The following is a 22,125-nucleotide window of genomic DNA, read 5'->3' as shown; positions in this document are numbered from 1 at the left end:
ACCACACAATTAGGAGGGAGAATATAGAGAAATCTCAAACTAACTGGGAAACTTCCTCCTGGATGGCTAGCTTTCAGTGTGCGGGAATAGATTATACAGGCTGCTTTGGAGAAATGAGATTAGTGTCTGTACCCAGTGCTGGGCCCTGCATGCTGCAGAATTGACCCGCCAGACAAGATGTGCCTTCTGGCACACCAGGGGCATGAAGGTTATGAGCTGACTAATTGCTTTCTGATTGGATGTGAGTCCTGTTGCATAGAAAGAATTTCTTGTCTGGTATTGCAATCCTAACCAAAAGCTCACAGCTACAGAGCTCACAGGCCCTAGGGGAGAACTTAGCGGTTTGCTAAAAGTTCATGCTGTCCAATTGTTTTCTACATACTTGTGCTTATACCCATAGGTCTAGGATGCTCTTGACCGTGGTCAGAGAAGCTGCCTTCTGTAGTGGACAACAGTCAGTGGAGGAATAATTCGTCATAGTGCTAAGAACAAGAGACTCAATGGGGGTCTAAATGAGAGAGACATCCATATTAGCCCACTCTCTCGTCCCCAGTGGCTCAGGGAGCATTGTGGGATAGGAGACAGAAAGAATGTAAGAATCAGAGGATGGGGAGGGGGGCGGGAGTGCTGTGAGATGCCATCTTCTGGACATGACATGGCTACTCCAAATCATGAACTCAGCAGCCGTGGATACCCACACAAGATCTACCCAAGGTCAAGTCAGGGAAAATGCGTGCAGAGATGGGATCGATGACCTTTAGGCTCTACTTGTACCCAGTTGCTTTTGGCAGTGGATAGTTGCTGGGACAGGGAGAATGATGTTTTTTTATTAAGGATGTAACCACTGGTAGGTTCCCCACATTCCAGTGAATGGTTCCACATCCATGCACATATGGGTAGCACTAATTGAACTTGGGTCATAAAAAATTAGGAAATATGAAGTTGGTATGTGGGTGTTGGGGGGGCCTATGGGCAGAGTTGGAGGGGGCATATGGGGTGGATATGATCATATGTCATTGCATGCATGTATGGAATTATCAAAACTAAAGAAAAATAAAAGGTTACAATAAGCTTTTTCTCTATTCGTCAACACAATAGCCGTAAACAACAACAACAACAACAACAACAACAACAACAGCAACAGCAACAACATGAAGATGAGAAGTCTGGGGGATTCAGAAGAGAGAAAACAGCTCCATTGTATAGGATGCAGGGGAAGAAGTGGGGTGTGGGTGTGGACTAGAGCTCCCAGCATCCACTAGAGTCCTTTATTGGTTTAGCTCTTTTCCAATTTAGTCTGGCTTACCTTGTCCACACTTCCTGACCTGAGCCTGTAAGAGCTGGCAGATGTGTAGCAGGGGGAGATTTATGAACTGAGTGTTGTTCTCTAGTCATTTTCCCTTTCTCTTTATTATTGTTATTCTGATGTCGTAGCCATAGGAGTTCCCTTTTCATTCAATCCCCACTCCATTTTAGAGGCAGTATCCATGGCAACCACATATTACTAGGCTGAAAACCAGGGCATATGATGAGACAAAATACGTGTGTTCTCAGGACAACAATAGGACAGAACTCTGGGATCAGCCCCGTCTTCCAGATCTAGGCTGGATGCTTAATAGTGTAAAGGTTTCTGTTTGGGAAATGTGTGACTCAGAGTGCTATGAACAGCAGGCCGGCAAGTCTTTCTATGCGGAGTTTAATACAGGGGGTCTCAGAATCAGGACCCATGTCTACAGAACCTCATACCTAAGTCATAAAGCAGGGCTGGACTCAGGGAAGCTGAGGCTGCATCTCTGTTGTTGTTGTTGTTGTTGGTTTCTGAGTTGCCCTTTGCTCTGGGTTCTTGTTCTCTCTCTCTCTCTCTCTCTCTCTCTCTCTCTCTCTCTCTCTCTCTCTCTCTCTCTCTCTGTCTTTCTCTCTCTCTTTGTATCTGTCTCTCTCTTTGTCTTTCTCTGTCTCTGTCTCTCTGCCTGTCTCTCTTTCCCTCTGTCTGTCTGTCTCTCTTTCCCTCTGTCTGTCTGTCTGTCTCTCCTCTCTCTGTGACTGTCAGCAGAACATTCTGACATGCTCTCATTTTCCTCATTTTCAGCTGATCTTTGCTGACGCCCCTTTCCTCCCCAATGCTAAGGCATTAAGCTTTGAGACGTGCAACCCTACGGACACACTGTCCCGTGTGGAGTCTGTGGGAACAGGTGCCGAGCCGCCAACAGCTGGAGGTCAAGGATGGAGTTTGCTAGGGAAAAGAGCTGGAGTTTTCTTTCGTTTCAGCGGAAGGACCGCTAGGAAAAGGAAGGCTAGCTTTACACAGAGATGGAATTAGTGGTGTTAGATGTAGAACAAAATCATTGCCTCCACTAAAGTGAGGAAAGTAAAATTCTGCCCACTATTTGCGTGAAGATCTTACGTGCGATGTGATTAGATAAAGTGATAGTCATCTGGCACGTGCTGAAAACATACGAACAGTTTACCACACTTGATGCTTGAAAGGGAGTATGGTTTGATGAGAATGTGACTGAAATATGTTTTTAAGTAGAGAGAGGAGAAACACTGACGTCTGGCCACAAGGGGACAGCAGGGCTCCAGGATCTTAGGCCTAGGGACCAGGTCCTTGGAAGTAATTGTGGATAAAGGTTAAGGACTCACGCTAAGGCACTTAACTGACATGGGACAAGTACCCTGAAGAGCCTGTGAATGGCTAGTACAATTTGACTTAGCGTCTATTCTTTGTATGCACGGTGTGTGTTCGAGTGTTTTGTATCTGTGTGCATGTGTTTATGTGTGTGTAGTTATGTGCATGTATATGTGTGCATATGTGCATGTGTACATGTGTGTGCATATTTGTGCATCGTGTGTGTGTGTGTGTGTGTGTGTGTGTGTAAGCCAGAGGTAAATTGGGTGCTTTTCTAAGATTGCCCTCCACCTTTATTTTTTAAATTAGTCTTTAAAAATTAAAAAAAATATTGTTTTATTTTAATTTACATGTATGTATGTGTGTCTGTGTTTGGGTGTTGGCACGTGAGTGCATGTGCCCACAGAGGTAGTTAGGAGCCACTGGACATGGGTGCTAACAACCAGACTTGGGTCCTCTGCAAGGGCCGTCTCATGCTCTGCACTGCTGAGCTGTTCATCCAGCCACCATTTTTTGAGGCAGAGTCTCAGCCAACCTGAAGCTCATTAATTCAGGCAGGATGGCTGGACAGTGAGCTCCGGGGATCGTTTTGTCTTTGATATTCTCCATGGCTGGCTTCTGTGCCTGGCTTCTTCTGTAGGCTCTGGGATCAGAACTTAGGTCTTCATGCTTGTCTACCTGAGAGGCAGGCATATTGCTCACTGAACCATCTCCCCATCCACTCCTCCTTATTTTTCAAGACAGGGTCTCTTAGTGGATCTGGAGTTTGCCTGGCAAACCCTTTACTGGCCAAGTTGTTGCTCCAGCCCACGGATTCTGTTCTTTTTGGAGTGCTAGGGATGGATCCTCGGCCTTGCATATTGCAGGCAAGTGTTGTACCTCTGGGCTACCTTCTGAGCTCTGGGATTTTGAGACTGGGTCTTACTATGCCGCTCAGTCTGGTTTTGAATTTGCTACTAGTCTCTCCTGGATTTGAATTGGTGATCTGCATTATCCCAAGTGCTTGGATTATAGGTATGTACTACGGGGCTGCTCTTGATTCTTATTCTATCCTAAATCACAAGGTTAATACTATAACTTAGTAGTAAGTTAGTCAAGGGTCTGTAACAGACCCAAATCTTAATGGTTCTAATTTCTCAATTGAGAATTATCTAAATGATCAGTCATGATTAAAGTCGTTGCTTGGCCTAACCATTTAGATCTCTGGAAGGTTGTGTTGTTGTTGTTGTTATTTTGTGACTCCTGGTAGAGGTGGCAGGCTATTAATTTTAAATAAACACAGAATTCAACTTACCTATTTGTATGCTAGGGATTGAATCTTTCTGTTGATTACAAAGAGGACTGATTTCCAGTTCAAATTTCTGTTCAAGGTCACCTAAGAAGGAAGAAGAAACACATGGCAATGCAGAGTTCACAGAATGTCCATCAACAATTATTCTGGGTGGGGGGTAGGTCACTGTTTCTTCCCTTGGAATCACCATGAACCCTTTAGGACCACTGGCTCTTGGAGCTTGTCTAAAAAAAATAAAGACAACAGGGCATCCATGATCATTAACACTGGCTCATTTGAGCAGGTGTGCTCTGAATGTAGGACAGGCTGTAAAACCCTGCATCTATTTACTCCCCCCACCCCCGTGTGTGTGTGTGTGTGTGTGTGTGTGTGTACGTGCGTGTGTGCGCGCGTGCGCGCGCACACACGCGCATGCATATGCATGCCTGTGCGCATGCGCGTGTGTGTGCATATGTGTGTGTGTGTGTGTGTGTGTGTGTGTGTGTGTGTGTGTGTGTGGTGCATGAATGGAGGAGGTAGGGCACAACCATTCCGAGGAGACTCCTTCCTTTCACTCTGTCAAGTGTGAGGCTCGAACTTGAATTTTCAGGCTTGGTGGCAGGTGCCTTCACCGTTTTCCTGCATGGAAATGCTTTCTGCCCAGTCCATTCTGGGAACTCCTTGAAGTGTGTCCGACACATTAGGAACTAAAATTTTAATATCTTTTTACACGATAAGTAATTAAAATTTAGCCAGCCACGTGAGCCTCAGAGACCGCGTGTCAGACAGTGGAGCGCAGCAGCCTGTGTCCTTCGAAACCCAGCTCAGCCCCCATCGTCCTCAGCGGCGAACCCTCCATGACAGGTCTCCACCATTACATGTCCTCCTGTGAGATGGTTTCATCCTTTCTCTTACTCAAGACAAGGATGGAACACTCGTGTTCTTCAGGAATTCTATTAATCAGTGTAGAAAGTAGAAAAACGAAAAAGCCAACAGTCTCTCTACTCCAGAAATGTTGCTGACAAGCAGCTGGGAGGTGGCGAGTGTAACACCCCCTGTGTGGAATTATTCATAGAAGAGTAAGTCTGACAGAGGATTAGACAGAGCTAGAGGTGGCTGTTCAATTAAAAACCTTTTGAAAAACTAGGCTAGTTGTGGAGCTATCAATCCATAGTCATGATTGTAAAGAAATTCTACTTTTTTTTTTTTTTTTTTTTTTGGTTTTTCGAGACAGGGTTTCTCTGTGTAGCTTTGCGCCTTTCCTGGAACTCGCTTTGGAGACCAGGCTGGCCTCGAACTCACAGAGATCCGCCTGGCTCTGCCTCCCAAGTGCTGGGATTAAAGGCGTGCGCCACCACCGCCCGGCCGAAATTCTACTTTCTTAAAGGGTCGAGGGTCAGAGAGTAGGGGAATCCTACTCTCTGTCCTGAGGATCTGAGACTTTCCTAATTCATAGGCTGTCATTTTTCCTCTCCCCTGTGTCTGAAACCTGAATTTAAAAAGAATTTTCTTTGTTTAACACAATGTATTATATCCATGATATTTGTCCTGGCTGGGCATAGTGGCCTATGCTCACAACCCCGACATTCTAGAACCTGAGGCAAAAAGATTGTGACTTTGAGGTCAGCCTCTGTCACATATCATGACCCCATCTCACAACAACATCGATAAAGTCAATGGTGATGATAACAGCAAAAGAGACAATTATCTGGAACCGCTGGTAGATAGAAGCCCAATAATCAGGGGCAGGGGGAGATGAGTTGGCATGAGTCCAAATCCCTAACTGAACTCCAGAATAGGATCAGTCAAGATGATGGAAGCCATTCCTCTAAAGTTCAAAAACATTCAATATGGAAGAAGGATTGTTAGGATGAGCAGAGTCTAGTCTTCTCAAGATAGACAGGAGTTCTACTGGACGCCAAGGCCATTAGCTGGAAAGGAGCTGGCCTGGTCCTCAGCTCCTTTGTCTGCCAGGAGATAGGCAGTGTGTGAAGGTTCTCTGTAATGACTGCAGAGGCAAACATTCCAGATCTTTCCATATTATTGCACTGTGTACATATGTCTGACTAGGGCCAGTTTTTGCCAAGAAACATTATTGGTCACCTTGTTGCTTGGTGCCATCACCCTCTTTTTTTTTTTTTTTTAATTTTTTCGGTTTTTCGAGACAGGGTTTCTCTGTGTAGCTTTGTGCCTTTCCTGGAACTCTATTTGGAGACTAGGCTGGGCTCGAACTCACAGAGATTCGCCTGCCTCTGCCTCCCAAGTGCTGGGATTAAAGGCGTGCGCCGCCGCCGCCGCCGCCGCCGCCGCCGCCGCCGCCGCCGCCGCCGCCACCACCACCGCCCGGCGCCATCACCCTCTTAGTGAACAGCTTGATTCAGAACTTCATGTCTGCCCAAATGATAGGACCCTTGCCCCAGGGTGCTTTGAGTCTACATAAAGTGTCAGATGAGCAAATGAAAGGTTTAGACCACAATGGACACCAGCCACAGCACATGATGGAATTAAAAGCAAGGGGGACGGAGAAGAACCTTGATTTTCCATACTGTAGTCCTACCTAGCCTTCTCTCCCACTGCTATTTCAATCGTTTACATATCACACAGAGAAGTAAGCCCTCATCCTACTTTAAAACCTCTGCTCCAACTTCGTCATGCTTCATTTGTTCTGACCTCAGTGGAGACTTGATGTCTTGGTCAACTAGAACCGAGTCTTGAACTTCTAATGACTCATGCCGAACGCAGGTGAATTTCCAGAGTCATAGGAGTTACACGAGCACTTTTACTCCCAGATGGTGACAGTGAGAAGAGCCTTCTGGCCCCATGTGAACTCACTCAACCCTCCTTTGTCTTCTGTCTTTGGAACCATCACGATGTCGTGGACACATCTGTCCGTGGACATTTCCCCCAAAGGCTCACTGTTGCTGATTGACCGCCCCACAGAGATAGTATGTGGGACACTTGAGGCTTTATTTGTTCTCAGCCTCTTAAACCTGATCCTGTCACTAGTGTGAGGGCAGTGCTGATGCCTGAACAAACATCCTGGATGTTGAAACCTGGCCCGAAGAAACAAGGCTGTGTTTAAAGGCCTACGTCCCACCCAATGTCGAGGTTCTGCTTGCTAGTTTATTGCCTGCCTTTTGAAGGCAGGCAATCTTTGAAAGATTATGCCCTACCTTAGGGCCATTTGTCTTTTCACAGAAAAATGCACATTTGTTATTGTTGAGACTATATTCAAATGGCTTAACTCAATTCTTGGCGAGCTTTGACCTATTTCATTGGAAACTTTAAGAGCCTGAGAAAAAGGCATACAAAAGGCTCTAAATCCTTTTCTCAGAATGGAAGACATTGACCTCCAAACAGTGCTTCTTAGCTTTTAGGCTGTGCTCCACTCATTAAAATGAAGGTCAGGGCAAAAATCGAACTGTTCATCATACATACATACATACATACATACATATATATTCATGGGTGTGTATGTATATATGTATAATAGCTGTGTGCATATCTTGCCTTCATTCACTGTATTGTGTCTTGTTATCACCTGTTTCCATAGTAAGTCAGTGATATTTATTTAAATTTTTCTTCCCCACAACAGGGTTGGATGGTCCACAAGAGAATTAACGAAAAGGTTAGGATAATCAGAGTTATTGAAAGAACAAATGTCATGACAAATTAGCCATTCCTGTTTTTATTAGGATAATGGCCCAAAAAGGGGAAGGGGAAAGGACCTTGGCCATGGGATCTACTAACCTTGCCTGTAGAATTCCTCACAGACCCGTTCACTCCACTGCTTGCTCATCTCCCAGATGCGACAAGGGTTGCAGATGTCAGCGCACTTCAGGGCAATCTGAGAATGAACAGGGCGGGGGGGGGGGGGAGAGAGAGTCAGGGTGTGTCTCTTCGGTTGTAAACGTGCCCCACGCCAAAGGGGCTGCGAGGTCTGCCTGTCTGTCTCACGGTACCAAGCCCATATTTACAGAGCTCCCCCCCCACATGTCTCCTCAGGAAACAACTGTTATTCACAACTGCACAACACTCTTTATTCAGAGCCCCCACTTTATAGCAGTGGAGGGAGACGAGCCGCCCTCTAAGGACACAGAGCTTCTTGGAGAGGACTTGGGGTGGGCAGGCCAATGAAAACCCTGGTCTAGTTCCATCTGCTGTTCCGCCCCTCTGAGGCAGGTTGCTGCAGGGATCTGGCGGGACTCAAGTACGATCGTTTGGAAGTCACTCTTATGTCGACACTCTCCGTACATCTCTTAAATTGTGTTTGCCTTTGCATGTCTGTGTTAGTGTTGGTAAGCCAGCCAAGGTACTAAGCCATATTAAACCCAGTAGTCTTGTGTTTGCCCAGCTAAGTCAGGGCTTCTTGGGTTGTCCTACATGGCTCTGGATCTGAGGTGTCTGTCAGGTTTGTCAGGAGTGATGATCCTAGGAGAGTTACCTTGAATTCCCAGACAAGTAGGTTCTCTTGACTAATAACTAAAAGAGCCTGCTGCCAGGAGACCTGCTCACTAGCAACGTTCATTGCTTTGACACAGTTCCTTATATCGGAGTGGACGGGAGTGTTGGGTCTAGGAGAGTCTTGGATGACACGAAGGTATAAATGCAGTTGTTTTCTTTGGTTAGTGGGGGCACCAGCACATGTGTTGGCATAGGTAAGGGGCAGAGGTCCTTTCAAGGTGTTGTAAGATTCTTTTGAGTTATCAAGACACTATTTTGCAATACAGGGTCAAATATTTCAGTTGTAAGTTGGTCTGAGTCCCTTAAGTCAACATCTGGCTCATCTCTGAGTACTCAGGCACTCGTCTTGAAGCACGTAGGTAACAGAAAGAAGTTGGGGTGTAGACCCACAGCTGGAAGTTGGATATTTCCTGGTATGGATGGAGTACTTTGGGGAGCTACAATGTGAAGGCCTGGAACAAAATGACTATGGTTCCTTCTCTGGTTCAAGCTGGTCTGGAGAGGTAAGGACGGGAAGACCAGAGAAAACATAAAGAAGGCTCTGGTTTGGATACTCGGTCAAACTTCTAGTTCTGTGGTCCACTATGGCCTTCTTGTGTCATAATGGTTTCTTGTCATGGAGGAAAGCAGAAAGGGTTGGGCTTGATCCAATTCAACGATTTGATTCAATTCAGTCTATGTGTTTGTATCTGAAGAACCATAAACCTCTGCTGAGCAAGAGTTCAGAGACAGAAAAAGGAAGGCGAAGCCGATCTGGACCTGGCTTGGGTGAAGGAAAGCTAAGGGCATCTCAGGGTTTGGTGGCACCGTGATTAGCGTAACATCCTTTCCAATTACAGAGCGATCCTTCAGTGTCACACTGATTAACTTTCTGTCAAGGCGCAGAACATGGTAAATGCTTGGGATGTGGGTAGCACAGGGGTAGAACCCTTTTCTGTGGCATTCTTGGTAAAGGCTGTCCCTCCTGGGTGTGAGTCCCAGTACTGGTTTTTTTTTTTTGTTGTTGTTGTTTAGTAGTAGCTATCTACACAAAGGTGTGGCAGTTTGAATGAGAATGGCCCCCATAGGCTCATATATCTAAATGCTTCCCATGGTGGAATTGCTTAGGAAGGATTAGGAGGTGTGGCCTTGTTGGAGGGAATGCATCACTGCGGATGGGCTTTGAGGTTTCAAAAGCCCAGTTATCTCTCTTTCTCTCTCTCTCTGCCTTGTTGTTGTTGTGTCGACATGCAAACTCTCAGCTACTGCTCCAGCACCATGCTTGTGCATGGTGCCAGGCTCTGCCACAACTGTCATGAACTCAGCCTCCAAAACGGCAATCAGACCTCCAGTGAACTGTTTCCTTGATCATTGGTATCCCATTACAGCAGTAGAAGAGTAACTAAGGTTTGTATACTTACTGATACATTCAACCTTCCATCCAGGTTACTGTGTGATGAGGCAGTTACCAAACAAGGAAAAAACGAGACTTTCCACTCCCTGACACCTTGATTTGGATCGTTTGGAAAGCACTTAACAGCTGCATCTCTTTCCAAGCTTTTAATAAAGTAGGTCACTACTCTAGCTTTACCGCGCATTATAGCTCCTTCTCAAATGTGCTAAAATCATCGATTGCATCCCGAAGTGTTTTCCGATGGCCAGGCTGGTGGCTTTCGGTGCTTACCTGAAGCATAAAGTGTCTGTCCTGTACACTCTCCAGTCTCAAGTCTTTATTGTGGAGGTGAGCTTTCAAGCGGGTGAGGAACTCATTCTGTCTGTTGATGTCTGTGGCCAAGATCAGGGAGCCCAGCTGCTGTTCAATATCCTGTCTGCATCCACAAGAACAAAAGAGAAACACACACTCACAAAGCAAATCCCACTCAGATACAATGCAACACTAGTTTTATGTTGCCCTTTTATTTTACTTTTATTATAAAAATAAAATGTTATCTATAACGGAATAATCTGGAAACCACCCAATTCCCAAGCAATAGTGAATACATACATCTATTTGGATACATTATTGACTAATAGTCATCAACACAGTAACTTTAAGTAACACATTGGATGATGTGGAAGAAAGTCTTTATAGCAAATGAGCACTGTTAGGATAGAAACTGTAATATAAGCCAGATGCGGTGACCAGTGCCTGTAATCTCCTCACTTGAGAGACTGAGGCGAATTTGATGTGAGTTTGAAGTCAGCCTGGGTTTGCAGAGTGAGATCCTGCCTTAAACCAGTCTAAAGAGAAGGGATGGAGAGGTGCTCAGTGGTAAAGGTGCACTTGGTGCTCTTGCAGAGGACCTGAGTTTAGATCCCAGCACCCACACTGCATGGCTCACAAGCGCCTGTAACTCCAGCTCCAGTTAATACGCCCTCTTCTGGCCTCGGAGGGGACCTGAATGTCTATGGGGGTACATACAGACAAGCAGGCAGACACACAAAAACCAAACCAAACCAAACCCCCCAAACAGAAAAACAAAAACCTGAAAAGAACAGCACAGGAAACCTGAACACATGTCTTGCATTTTGTGAAAATATGGCCGTACTAAAAATACTGAAAGGAAATACAGCGGCTAGGTTAACGCTGACAGTTCCTCATGGACGGGGTCGATAGTACTTTTGTTTTTCTTCTTTGAACTATATGAACCTGTTCGTGTTCTGTCTCCTGTTTCATTCTTCAAACATGACAACTTCACTGTGCTTCAAATGAGTCCTTTTCTCAGCTTTCCTTAGTCTCTGCATTTAACATATCTGGCTTTCAAAGGTCAGAAAAATAACTTTAAAGTACTTCCTTGAGGGTGGAAAAACTAATAAGATGGATATAACCTTTGTTATGAAGTCGGTTCCCAATTATTATTATGTAATAATTAGTCTTCCAGCGGCAGCACCTTATAACACAGTGTCTCATAAAGACACCGTGGCCCAGAAATAAATGGCATTTTTACTGCAATGCATAGGAGCGAGTGGGAGTTTGAGGACCCTAACTAGAGCAGCAAGAAGGATTACAGGGACTGTTTTGGGGAGAGGCTGGTCATACTGGGTCCTTCATTCCTTCTTTCCCATTTATCCTCTCATTATAGTCTTTTCCTGCCCTCCTTCCCTCTTTCCTTTCTTTCTTTCTTTTTTTTTTTTGGTGGGGGCTGGTTTTATTTCCAGAGGGTTAAAAGTTATCAAGAGTTCAGTTCCTTCTGCAAGTTGAACACTCCCTCCAGAGCTGTATGAAATGGTATCAGAGGTCCAGAAAAAAACTTACAAGCCCAGAGCATGCTGCCTATTCTATGGCCCTACACCTCTCAGCCCAGAACAAACTGCCTGTCTTTTGTGGAATGTTACTTTAACTATGTCAAGGTGCGTTACATTTGTTTATGCTGCATTTGTTTAACGATGTAAAGATGTGTTGCATTTGTTTCACCTTGCCTGCCTAAGGCACCTGATTGGTCTAATAAAAAGTTGAATGGCCAATAGCTAGTCAGGAGAGGGATAGGCTGGACTGGTGGACAGAGAGGACAAGTAGGAGGAGGAATCTAGGCTCGGGAGAGGAGAGCACAGGGAGAAAGAGAGAAAGATGCCCAAGGCCAGTCAGCCACTCTTCCGGAAAGTAGCACATACAGAATGAAAGAAAGGTAAAAAGCCCTGAGGCAAAATGTGGATGAAGAGAAACAGTTTAAACTAAGTGATAAGAGCTGATGGGAGAAGCATAAGATAAGGTTGAGCATTCATAACTAATATTAAGTCTCCGTGTCATGATTTGGTGGCAGGTGGCTAAGAAAGGCTGTTACACCTGTCCTATGAAATACCGCCGGTCCTACGGCATATACACCACTCTGACCTGGCCCTCAAGCTCCCACATGCTCTCAAGACACTCACAATGATTGATTTTTGCCACTCACTTAACTCCCTTGGGTCCTGCAGTTTTTCATGGAAGAGATCGGACTTAGTGGTGGTTTTGTAGAAGAGTGTATTGACTAAGTTGGGGCCATGAGGAAAACGAATGAGATTCAGGACTGACGAACAGTCGACTAAGAGAATTAAAATTATCTGCTTAAAAGGCAGAAGACAGCTGGGTGTGGTGGCGCACACCTTTAATTCTAGCACTGGGGAAGCAGAGGCAGGAGGATCTTTGAGTTCGAGGCCAGTCTGGTCTACAGAGCAAGTTCCAGGACAGCCAGGACTACAAAGACAAACCCTGTCTTGGGAAAAAAAGAAAACAAACAAACAAACAAAACACCCCTGACATTAAGCAAATCAATGACCAAAAAAATGACTGAGGTCAATTAACAAATCTATTGAATTTTTTTTTTTTTTTTTTTTTTTGGTTTTTCGAGACAGGGTTTCTCTGTGTAGCTTTGCGCCTTTCCTGGAGCTCACTTGGTAGCCCAGGCTGGCCTCGAACTCACAGAGATCCGCCTGGCTCTGCCTCCCGAGTGCTGGGATTAAAGGCGTGCGCCACCACCGCCCGACGAATTTATTTTGTTTTATTTATTTATTTTTGGAGTGGAATTTTTCCTTTGTAGCCCAGGTTGCCCTCTGTCTCACAGTGGCCCTCCTGCCTCAGCCTTCACAGTGCTAGAAATATAGGCATGAGTTACCCACAGCTTAACAAAGCATCTCTAACTCCAACTTTTCCGAGATTGGTGACGGCAAAGCACACATTGCCGGACCGGTCCTTAATCCAGCCTGCAGATTCCTATGTTCTTTCTTGACAAATATTTATTCTTTGTATCTAAATGGGAGGATGGTTTTGCTAACATAAGGGACAGGAATTTGGCAGGGCAGAGCCTTGTGGCTGGAGAGTGTGAAAGCGGAGAGCTGCATATCATCCTTTCCCCTGACTTCAGGTCATAGACCATCTGAGACCCTTTCAAAGTGCACAGGGAGAGTCTGGCTTTGGGGTTGTGGTACCTGACACTGAATCTCTTGCTGGACAGTCAAGGGAGGGCAGGAAACCCAGCAGCTGGCTCCCTGCTACTGACACAGGGGTCCCCGGGACATGCCCTGGAGAACGTGACTTATCTTTCCTACATACACATCAGTCTGTTTCATCTCCACAGCACTTACGTCATTTCCTTTGGCAAGTGAGCAAGAAGCCTTGATTCCCGAAGCATGCCAATTGTAGATCGCCAGTGGTGATTCTCCAGTACAGACATATTCTAGAAAGAAGGAAAAGAAGAGCTATGAGGGAGACAAGGGCTAGATAATGATCTCTCACAGCTGAGCACACCTTGGGACGAGCCAATATTTTCTTTCCAGCTAGAGTCCTACCAGAAAGAAAAAAAAAAAAAAAAGTAAAAGGGCCATGGCTCTGTTCTCAGGCTGCAGTGATGGTTACGAGTGCAGAGTCTTTTGGGGGGACCGGAATCTAGGTTGACTAATTCTGTTCCCAATAACATGAACCCCTCTCGCTGCTTTCCACAGCTCACTTAGGTGACCTTCCATGTAGAAGAGCAAAGTGAAGCAGTTAAAACAGATAACAATGGTGTCAGGGTTCTACTGTCTGTCTCTACACCATCCAAGCAGAGGTCTCACCAAGCCGAGCAGAGGCCGGTGTCACAACTTCCGGTCTGATCTGCCGTGCTGACCGTAGCTGGCAAGAACTTTCTGTACCCAGACTCCCATGGCAGTTGGCAACACATTCAGACTTCCAAGTCCTACTCAACATTGTTTTGATTATTAGGCAGGTGTTATTTCTTTTTTAAAAATGATTTTCTTTTTAATTATCTATCTATCTATCTATCTATCTATCTATCTATCTATCTATCTATCTATCTATCTATCTATCTATACACACACACACATGAGTTAAGGTACCCTTGAAGATCAGAAGAGTGTAATGGATTCCCTGGAGCTGGAGTTACAGGTGATTGTAAGCCATTGGACTTGAGGGCTAGGAACTCAACTTGGGTCTTCCACAAGAGTGGTGTGAAAGGGAGCTATCCGCTGAGCCATCTCTGGAGCCCCTAGTGACATTTTTTTTTATGTGCACTAAAGTTTAAGTACCACTGTTAAGGAGATGTTTTGGCCTGCCTTCCTGACCAGAATACTGACATTTAGTCTATGAAGTCTGTGAAATGAATTCTATAGGTATTTCCTTGTTCAGTCATCTTGACAGTTTCACGTCTGGGGAATATCAATTATGTTTAACCTCTCCCTTGAACTTATGGTTAGTGTTAAGTTTTTCTTTTTCTTTCTGTTTTTGTTTTTTTCTGAAATAGAGTCACAGAATTTACAGGCTGTCCTCGAACTTAACATCTAGCCCAGGCTGGTCTCTAACTATCCATCTTCCTACCTCGGCCTCCTGAGTTCTGGGATTATAGGTGTGCACCCCTAAGCCTGGCCTCTGTAGTATTTTAGGAGTAATTTTAGATTCATAAAAAAATAGAAAAAGATAACCTTCTTTGAAAGTGAAAGAAAACTGTTCAATTCCATTTACATGAGGTGCCTTATATAGTGACAGCTGAAGAGACAGAAAGGGGAGCGGTGGTTACGGGGGAGGGGGGGGAGGGTGAGACGGACAGGAGGATGGGGATTTTTGCTTAATGGATACAGAATTTTGCAAGGTGCCCTAGTGATGCAGGGCGATGGTGGCTGCGTACCATTATAACTGTACTTAATACCACTGGATCACATACTTCAAAATGGTTGAGATGGTGAATTTTATAGTGTGTGTTCTACCATAGCTGAAAGAAAATGTGAAGGGACAGAAGCAAGGAGGACAGTTGTCATAGTTTGCTCCTCTTGCTGCCATCAAGACTGCGACCAAAGGCAGCTGGGAGGGAAGGCTTGATTTTATCTTACAACTTTGAGTCCGCCACTGAGGGAAGTCAGGACAAGAACCCGGAGGCAGGGACTGAGGAGCGGCCGTGGAAGAACACTGCTTCTTAGCCTGCTCAGCCTGCTTTCTTAGCCCACCTGGGACCACCTGCCCAGGGGTGGCCCTGCCCCCAGGGAGCCGGGCTCTTCCACATCAATCGTTAATCAAGAAAATGCCCCACAGACTTGCCTACAGGTCATTCTGATGGAGGCATTTCCTCAATTGAGAGTCCTCTTCCCAGACAACTAGCTTAAAAAAAAAAAAAAAACCCAAAACAGAAAAACCCAAAATATTAACAGGGTCAAAACAACCCCCCTCCAAAAACAAACAAACAAACAAACAAACAAACAAACAAACAAACAACAAAACCCAGAGCAAACCTAATCAGGACTCTAACATAGCCACCAAAGGGAAGCGGGGCCGAGAGGATATGCTCTGTGCTTGTAATGATCCTCTCTGTATCGGATCCTCTGCTTTTTGTTTGTTTTCTGCTTGACCATGTTTGATCCAGTGATGAAATTTCCTTGCTTTCCTCCACTGCTCTATTATTTCCTCTTGGGCATGAGCCACACTCAACGAAAGAGACTGTTGGTGAGAAGCCACGGGCTGGACTAGTTTGTCCTGATGGGGAAGATTCATAAGCATAGAGAGCGCTAGGTTAGCGTGATGTAACAGATGGTCCATCCTGCCGTGACGTTTCATTCAGTCGCTCATGGGTTCACTTGACAGAGCCGTTCTTGCCGATGCGGACACGAGCATCTGGTGAGTTTCTCAAGGGGCCCCGGAACTGTGACAAGACCTAATGACAAGTGACACCACATCTCCGTGGAGTGAAATAAGAGGGTCAGAAGGATGGCCTTGGGCACTGTTTCGTATGCCAGCCTGACTTCACATCTTCATTAGTGATCTTCCGGCAGACAGAATCCATGGCTACTTGGGAAGTTTGCTGGTGAAAGCCTATTTGGATAGGAGTACCAAGGAAATGAGAGGAGACTGAGCAGCCTGGGAGCACACCAGTGAAAGACCCTGGCGTCTGGAATTGCAAACAGACTCACGGCGGGAAGAGTCTTATACAAACACGAGTTTGGTCAGGGTGGTGTTGGAACCAGGGCCGCTCCACTGGCTTCAAGGGAATAAGAAATGAAGAGCAGCAAAGAGAGGGTGGACACCCAGCGCTTTGGGCTGAGCCCTTTATTTAACCTTATTTAATCCTCACTTAGTCCTTGGATGTTCTTAACGCAGGCATAATAAACACTCAGCTTCCCCTCTCAACCCCAGGGGTGGGTGGGGCAGCATGGGAGGCTGGCACCCAGTTAGGGAGTGGCTAAGGAGCATCTTCGAGTCACGCCTGCCAGGATTAAAGCCTGGACCCTAGACATGCTTCTTTTTGCCTCCCAAGAATTTTCTCTATGTTGCCACATCTAAGCCCGCAAAAGCCAGAACTTTATAAGCTCACAAATACCTACAGCTAGACTTAATTTTGCCCTTGCTTTTCAGAACTGATGTCTAAAAATCTGTCAAAGTCATTCAGCTATGCCTTGCTTATTTGTAAATATTAGCATTTTAACATCATGTCTTTGCATATTAAATGTATTCAGGGAGTCTAAATACCATTTACTTTTAATGCCCGTTCATTTCTCCTTCAAAAAAAAAAAAGCACATGAATAATGTATTATTTAAGTCAGAAATTTTAAGTCAAAGATTTACCCCTGGAACTGCCATTTTCTTTGCTTCCTTGATTACAGGACTAGAACCCAGGACCTCCCACATGCAACCTAGGCATGTGCTCTACTTCTGAGCTACACTACCATCCCTGGAGCTTTTGTTTTCATCCCATTCCTCATAGAATTTATTATTTTTTTACTGGTTTGTGTGTGTGTGTGTGTGTGTGTGTGTGTGTGTGTGTGTGTGTGTGATTGCCTGCCTATGTATGTGTGTGCCCATGCTTGCGCCCATGCAGAAGCCAGAGAAGGACAGTGATGTCCACCTTTATTGCTCTCTCTGTCTTACTCCCTGGAGACTGTCTCTCTGGGCCTGGAGCTAGGCTGGTGGTCAGCAGCCCTAAAGAGCCTCTGTCTCGGCCTCCTCCCTTCCCCCAGTGCTAGGGTTATAGGTATGTTTTGCTACAACTGGATTTTCATATGGATTCTAGGGATCCAAACTCAGGTCCTTACGTTCGTTCACACAGCAAGTGCTCTTACCCATTCGGCCATCACCTCAGCCCCTAGAATTTTTAGTTTAATGCCATATATTTATATCTGTGAAATCTTTTATTATAGCTTCACCATATTTCTCTGCAACAAAAAATAGGCCTATAAGCTGAAATTCTAATTTAAAAGGTTTCCCTAATTTGGGCCTACAAGGATTCAGTAGTTTTTGAGATTGAGTTTATAATGTAATTGTTATTAGCAACTAACTGGCCTTTAAAAGCACAGGAGTATTGCAAATTTGGAAAAATATTAGGCTGAATAATCAAAGTTATTGGCAGTCATTTAAGGAGACTAATGGGGGGGGTCTCAATTACAGGAGACTGCTTTTACTATTTCTGATGGTTCATTTGGTGATTTTATACCTCAGGCCACATATGATGTGACTCAGAATGAGTAAGAGGTATGGCTGTCTTCTGTAAAGTGGAGAAGGGCTCCTGTGCAAGGTGGCTGAGGAACTTTGATGTGATTGCCCTGCTGGCCTGTTCCAGGCAGTTCCAAAGCCCCAAACATGGAGTCTGCACACCGTTCATGCCCAAGCACTGCTCAGAAAGGCTTCATGCATTCCGAAGCGCACACACCCAATGTTTGGAAATTGCAGCTAGCCGTGACTACTGTCAAAGTCAAAAAATAATTCTTTGTCATCTCTGTATAGAATGCACAGTGCCATGTAAGAAGTAAGTACGGAGCCGGGCGGTGGTGGCGCACGCCTTTAATCCCAGCACTCGGGAGGCAGAGCCAGGCGGATCTCTGTGAGTTCGAGGCCAGCCTGGGCTACCAAGTGAGTCCCAGGAAAGGCTCAAAGCTACACAGAGAAACCCTGTCTCGAAAAACCAAAAAAAAAAAAAAAAAAAAAAAAAAAAGAAGTAAGTACGTATTGAGTGGCTGCCAAACAATTCCTGCTAACGTTTAAAGGTTGCAACGATTGTTAAAAGAAAAAGAACAAGACTTGATTTCTAGGCCAATGTCTGGTAGAAGCGAGACTTGGAATCTTCTGTTGTAAAATCCTCAGACTTGTTGTGTTCAAGGCCAAGATATTTTTAAATTATTATAGCAATTGGTTCTTCTTCATTACATGTTCACAGATAACCAGATAACTCCCGAAGTAAAATGTCAGGTTGCATTTGTGAGTAGCAGAGTGAAAGTAAGATCACTATGAAGAATTTGAAAACCATTCCAAGCCATCCTGCAGTTCACTTGACAGTCAGCAAGGGAAACAATGGAATATTCACCGACACCAGCCAGGGGCTGCATACTGGAAACAGAGAAGGAATACATGCCAGAGACTTGCTGTCCATCTGAGACTTGAGCAACTAACCAGGCAGTGGCAATTTTGATTAGTACACATGGCGATAAGAGAAGAGAACCCTGAGGTTGTGGAGGAGACACAGGGAAGCTGGATCTTCCTAGACAAAGAAGGTCCCAAAGAGGAAAAGATGTCCAAGATGAGACCAGAGATGGATGAGTCAGAGTGGACCCAGAGAACACGTGTATATATTTGAGCAAAATATACTATGCGATAGTGTCTTTGATTAAAAATGGGCAGAAGAAGTAGGGTGTGCAGACCTGAAGCAAGAGATACTTTATAGCTCTCTTCTCTGTTTGGCTGTATAGTTTGTTTTAGAAATGGTCACATTGGGAGAGACTACACGTTTTGCTCAGCTATTTTCTATTTTGCTTCAGAGAGCATGGGGATTTTTACTTGTTTTGGTCATCTTTGGCATTCATGGCACCTGGCATGTGTTCATCCCGCCAGACATTTGTTGGATGAATAGAGGCATGAGATATGCTGGAGAATCTGAAACTTTTTTCGATTTGTGATTTACTGAGGCTGTGGGGTGGGTGGGTACCAGTGGAAAGAATGGCTTCGTTGACAGCAAGGCTGTGGCGAGAATCCCAAGGTTGGTGCCGGCACACCATGTGTTTGGTTATTTACAAAATCCCCAGGAACAGTGGGTTTCTTAGCAGGAATCCGTGTGGGCAGAATTGGGTTTAAGGAAACTCCTCCTGGTTGCACGATGGGGAAAGGATTGTAACCAGGCAACACTGAGTGACGTGGACACAAGGAGACAGGAAGATGTCTATGTCCTGAGCTAGGGAAAAACAGGGGCAAGAGTCAGGCCGGTCACTGGGATGCCTAGAAAACGGTCAGCCGTGACAATGGCTTGTCCCTGGCACTCAAGCAGCACCACTGTGACAGACAGGCTTATCTGACCCTCACAGTGGCTCCGCCCATCGTCCACAAAAGGCAGCCAGAGAGAAAGGAGACAGTTCAGAAATGGTCAGGGAGATGAGAGCATATGATAAGATGATCCCACCTTGAGGTCCCTGATAGCCTAGCAGTTTAGGAAGACACATCAGGTGGCACATCTGTCTACCCGGAAGACGTATCAGTTCAGCGATTTCACATTGTCCCAGTGCCAATATGTCTTCAGTATGACTCCACACACTCTCAGATATAAGACGAATCTTTTTAAAATTTATTATTTATTTATATGTGTGTGTGTGTGTGTGTGTGTGTGTGTGTGTGTGTGTGTAGTGTACAGTGTGTATGCATGTGCAAGGTGCTCTTCTGTGCATAGGCATTTCTCGGTTCCTGGTCAACATCAAGTGTCTTCCTCGTTTGATCCTCCTCGTTTGATCCTCATCTTGCTTTTGAGACAGGCTCTCTCGCTGAGCCCAGACCTGGCAGTTTCAGCTAGGCTGACTGGCCAGCCAGTCTCGGGATCCTGTTCCCCCCGCTTCCCCCGGGCTGAAGTCAGAGTGTACGCCATCGCACCGGACTTTGACGTGGGTGTTGGGGATTCAAACTCAGGTCCTCACGCTTGCGTGACAACCGACTGAGCCGTATCCCGAACCAAAGAATCATCTTCAGCTTAATGTTGAAAGAACCAACTTCCATCTTGGTGGCTTACCAGAACTGTTAGAATTTTAATTTGGAAAAACAAAACCCTTATAACATCAAAGGCCCAACACTGCCACGCCCTCTTTTTCTTTTCTGAATGATCAAGTGTGATTTGCCCTGGAGATGAAACAACCCCTTTGATTGCTAGCATTTAATAAACCACCACACAGGGCTTCAAATTAAATCAAGAGGCTGTCTGTCAAAGGGAATCCGGCACCGCTGAGTTGCTACCATGCAAGACAGCTTTCCTTTATTATTATTATTATTATTATTATTATTATTATTATTATTATTATTATTATTATTTTAATAGTGTTTACCCTCTTCCTCCATCCTTTTTTGTGGCAATGGGGCTTGAACCTAGGGTCTTGTGCAGACAGACAAACAACTAAGCTATAGGTCCAGTTCTTCTTTTGCTTAGTATTTTGAGACAAGGCCTCTCTAAATCATCCAGGCTGTCCTTGATTCTGCAACCCTGCTGGCTCCATCTCCTTGAGTAGCTGGGATTACAGGCCCGTGCCACCATGTCTGGCTCTTCCTACTCTATTTACTGGACGCTTCCTTTGATGAAAATACTTAGAGTGATGTTGATAAACTGCGAGTCTGGTATCCAGAGGAGTCAGATGTTTTCCCACTTTTCAATCGGGAGGATACAGGAAGAAAAACAAGAGCGTGGATTTGCCTTGTGTTTTCATTCTTAATTGCTCACGAAATGACTCTGGAAATAACAGTTTCTGCCCAGCTCTCGCCTAACAAACCAAGTGGTCTCCTTGGAGATACCCCAAGGGCCTCATCTGGGAGGTCTCAGAGGAAGAGAAGTATCTTGAGTTCCAAATAAGTCCTTGGTCTTTGACAAACCCTGCTTTAAGGCCTGTTTGACTATTCTTTTTTTCATTCAGCTTATCTGCCCAAGACTGATCTTAGAACAAGGAACATGGATTCATTTGCTGTCCATGGAACACAAGTTCAGATAAGCGCCTGGGAAACTTATCGAAGTAGAAGACCAATTTTTACCCCTCCCCTTATAGAATTTAATACTCTACCTAGAATATCTTTCATCCTGTAGAAATTATAAGGGCATGAATAATTTTTGCAATTATATATTTGAGAGGCAGTCATAGAAACATTTTTCCTGGACTGTCAGCCTGGTGTGTGTGTGTGTGTGTGTGTGATTCAGAGTCATTCAAAATAAAAAGGAATTTAAAATGTTAATCTCCACCCCCAATTGCCTATAGCAAATGATTAAGAAGAATCACATACACTTCCGCTAGACATCATAGAATGGGATAATCATGAGGTTTCATGGAAGCTTTAACCATTATTTTATCCATGGAACAGTCTGTCATAGTAGTTAATATGTAGTTGGACTCTATCAAAAGGAATTACATTTTAAATTAAACTGAAAGCAATTCTTTTTAAAATTGTGGTAACCATCAATCACTACATCTGATGCTGTGCACACTTTGTGGCTTGCTGAGCAGATCTGGGACTGCGTGTGTGTACATATGGATGATGGTCAGTAACGTTGGAGGGTGGAGGGGCCTTTTTCTCATAGCTCCTGTCGCTGTGGGTCTCCCATCCTCACCACATGGACTGCTTTAATTCTGAGTGAGGCTCCGTCCAGGCGGAAGTGCCTGTCGTGTCTTCTTATCGACGACCCTGGTTGGCAAGTCAGCTTGGGAATCGGGTCCAGGCTGCAGACCATGGGAGGGTGCCCTCTGACCCCGCCTTCGCTCCAGCGGCCCTGGCTCTTTCCTTATCACAGCGCAAAGGCATGTGCTGGGGGTTGTGCAGCGATCGTCTTCTTTATCGGAACCGAAAGAGCCCGGCCCACGGACGGAGAGGAAGCCTCTGACA

The 22,125-nt window shown here is 45.1% G+C and overlaps 1 protein-coding gene across 7 annotated transcripts in view; it reads right to left on the bottom strand.

Annotated features, from left to right (window-relative positions):
- Pde7b (phosphodiesterase 7B) overlaps positions 1-22,125 on the bottom strand; it is a 307,348-nt gene that overhangs the window by 5,559 nt on the left and 279,664 nt on the right. For all 7 annotated transcript variants that reach the window (XM_076552648.1, XM_076552650.1, XM_006980108.4 and 4 more), the window contains 4 exons: positions 13,404-13,495; positions 10,027-10,171; positions 7,650-7,746; positions 3,924-4,004 (listed from right to left, as the gene is read on the bottom strand). In XM_076552648.1, the coding sequence (XP_076408763.1) occupies positions 3,924-4,004; positions 7,650-7,746; positions 10,027-10,171; positions 13,404-13,495 (415 nt within the window). The remainder of the gene's footprint in view (positions 1-3,923; positions 4,005-7,649; positions 7,747-10,026; positions 10,172-13,403; positions 13,496-22,125) is intronic.

Source organism: Peromyscus maniculatus, chromosome 16, assembly GCF_049852395.1.
Source record: "Peromyscus maniculatus bairdii isolate BWxNUB_F1_BW_parent chromosome 16, HU_Pman_BW_mat_3.1, whole genome shotgun sequence".
In the NCBI taxonomy this organism is placed as follows: domain Eukaryota; kingdom Metazoa; phylum Chordata; class Mammalia; order Rodentia; family Cricetidae; genus Peromyscus; species Peromyscus maniculatus.
The sequence above is the reverse complement of the archived record's forward strand: the minus strand, read 5'-3'. Positions and strand labels throughout refer to the sequence as shown.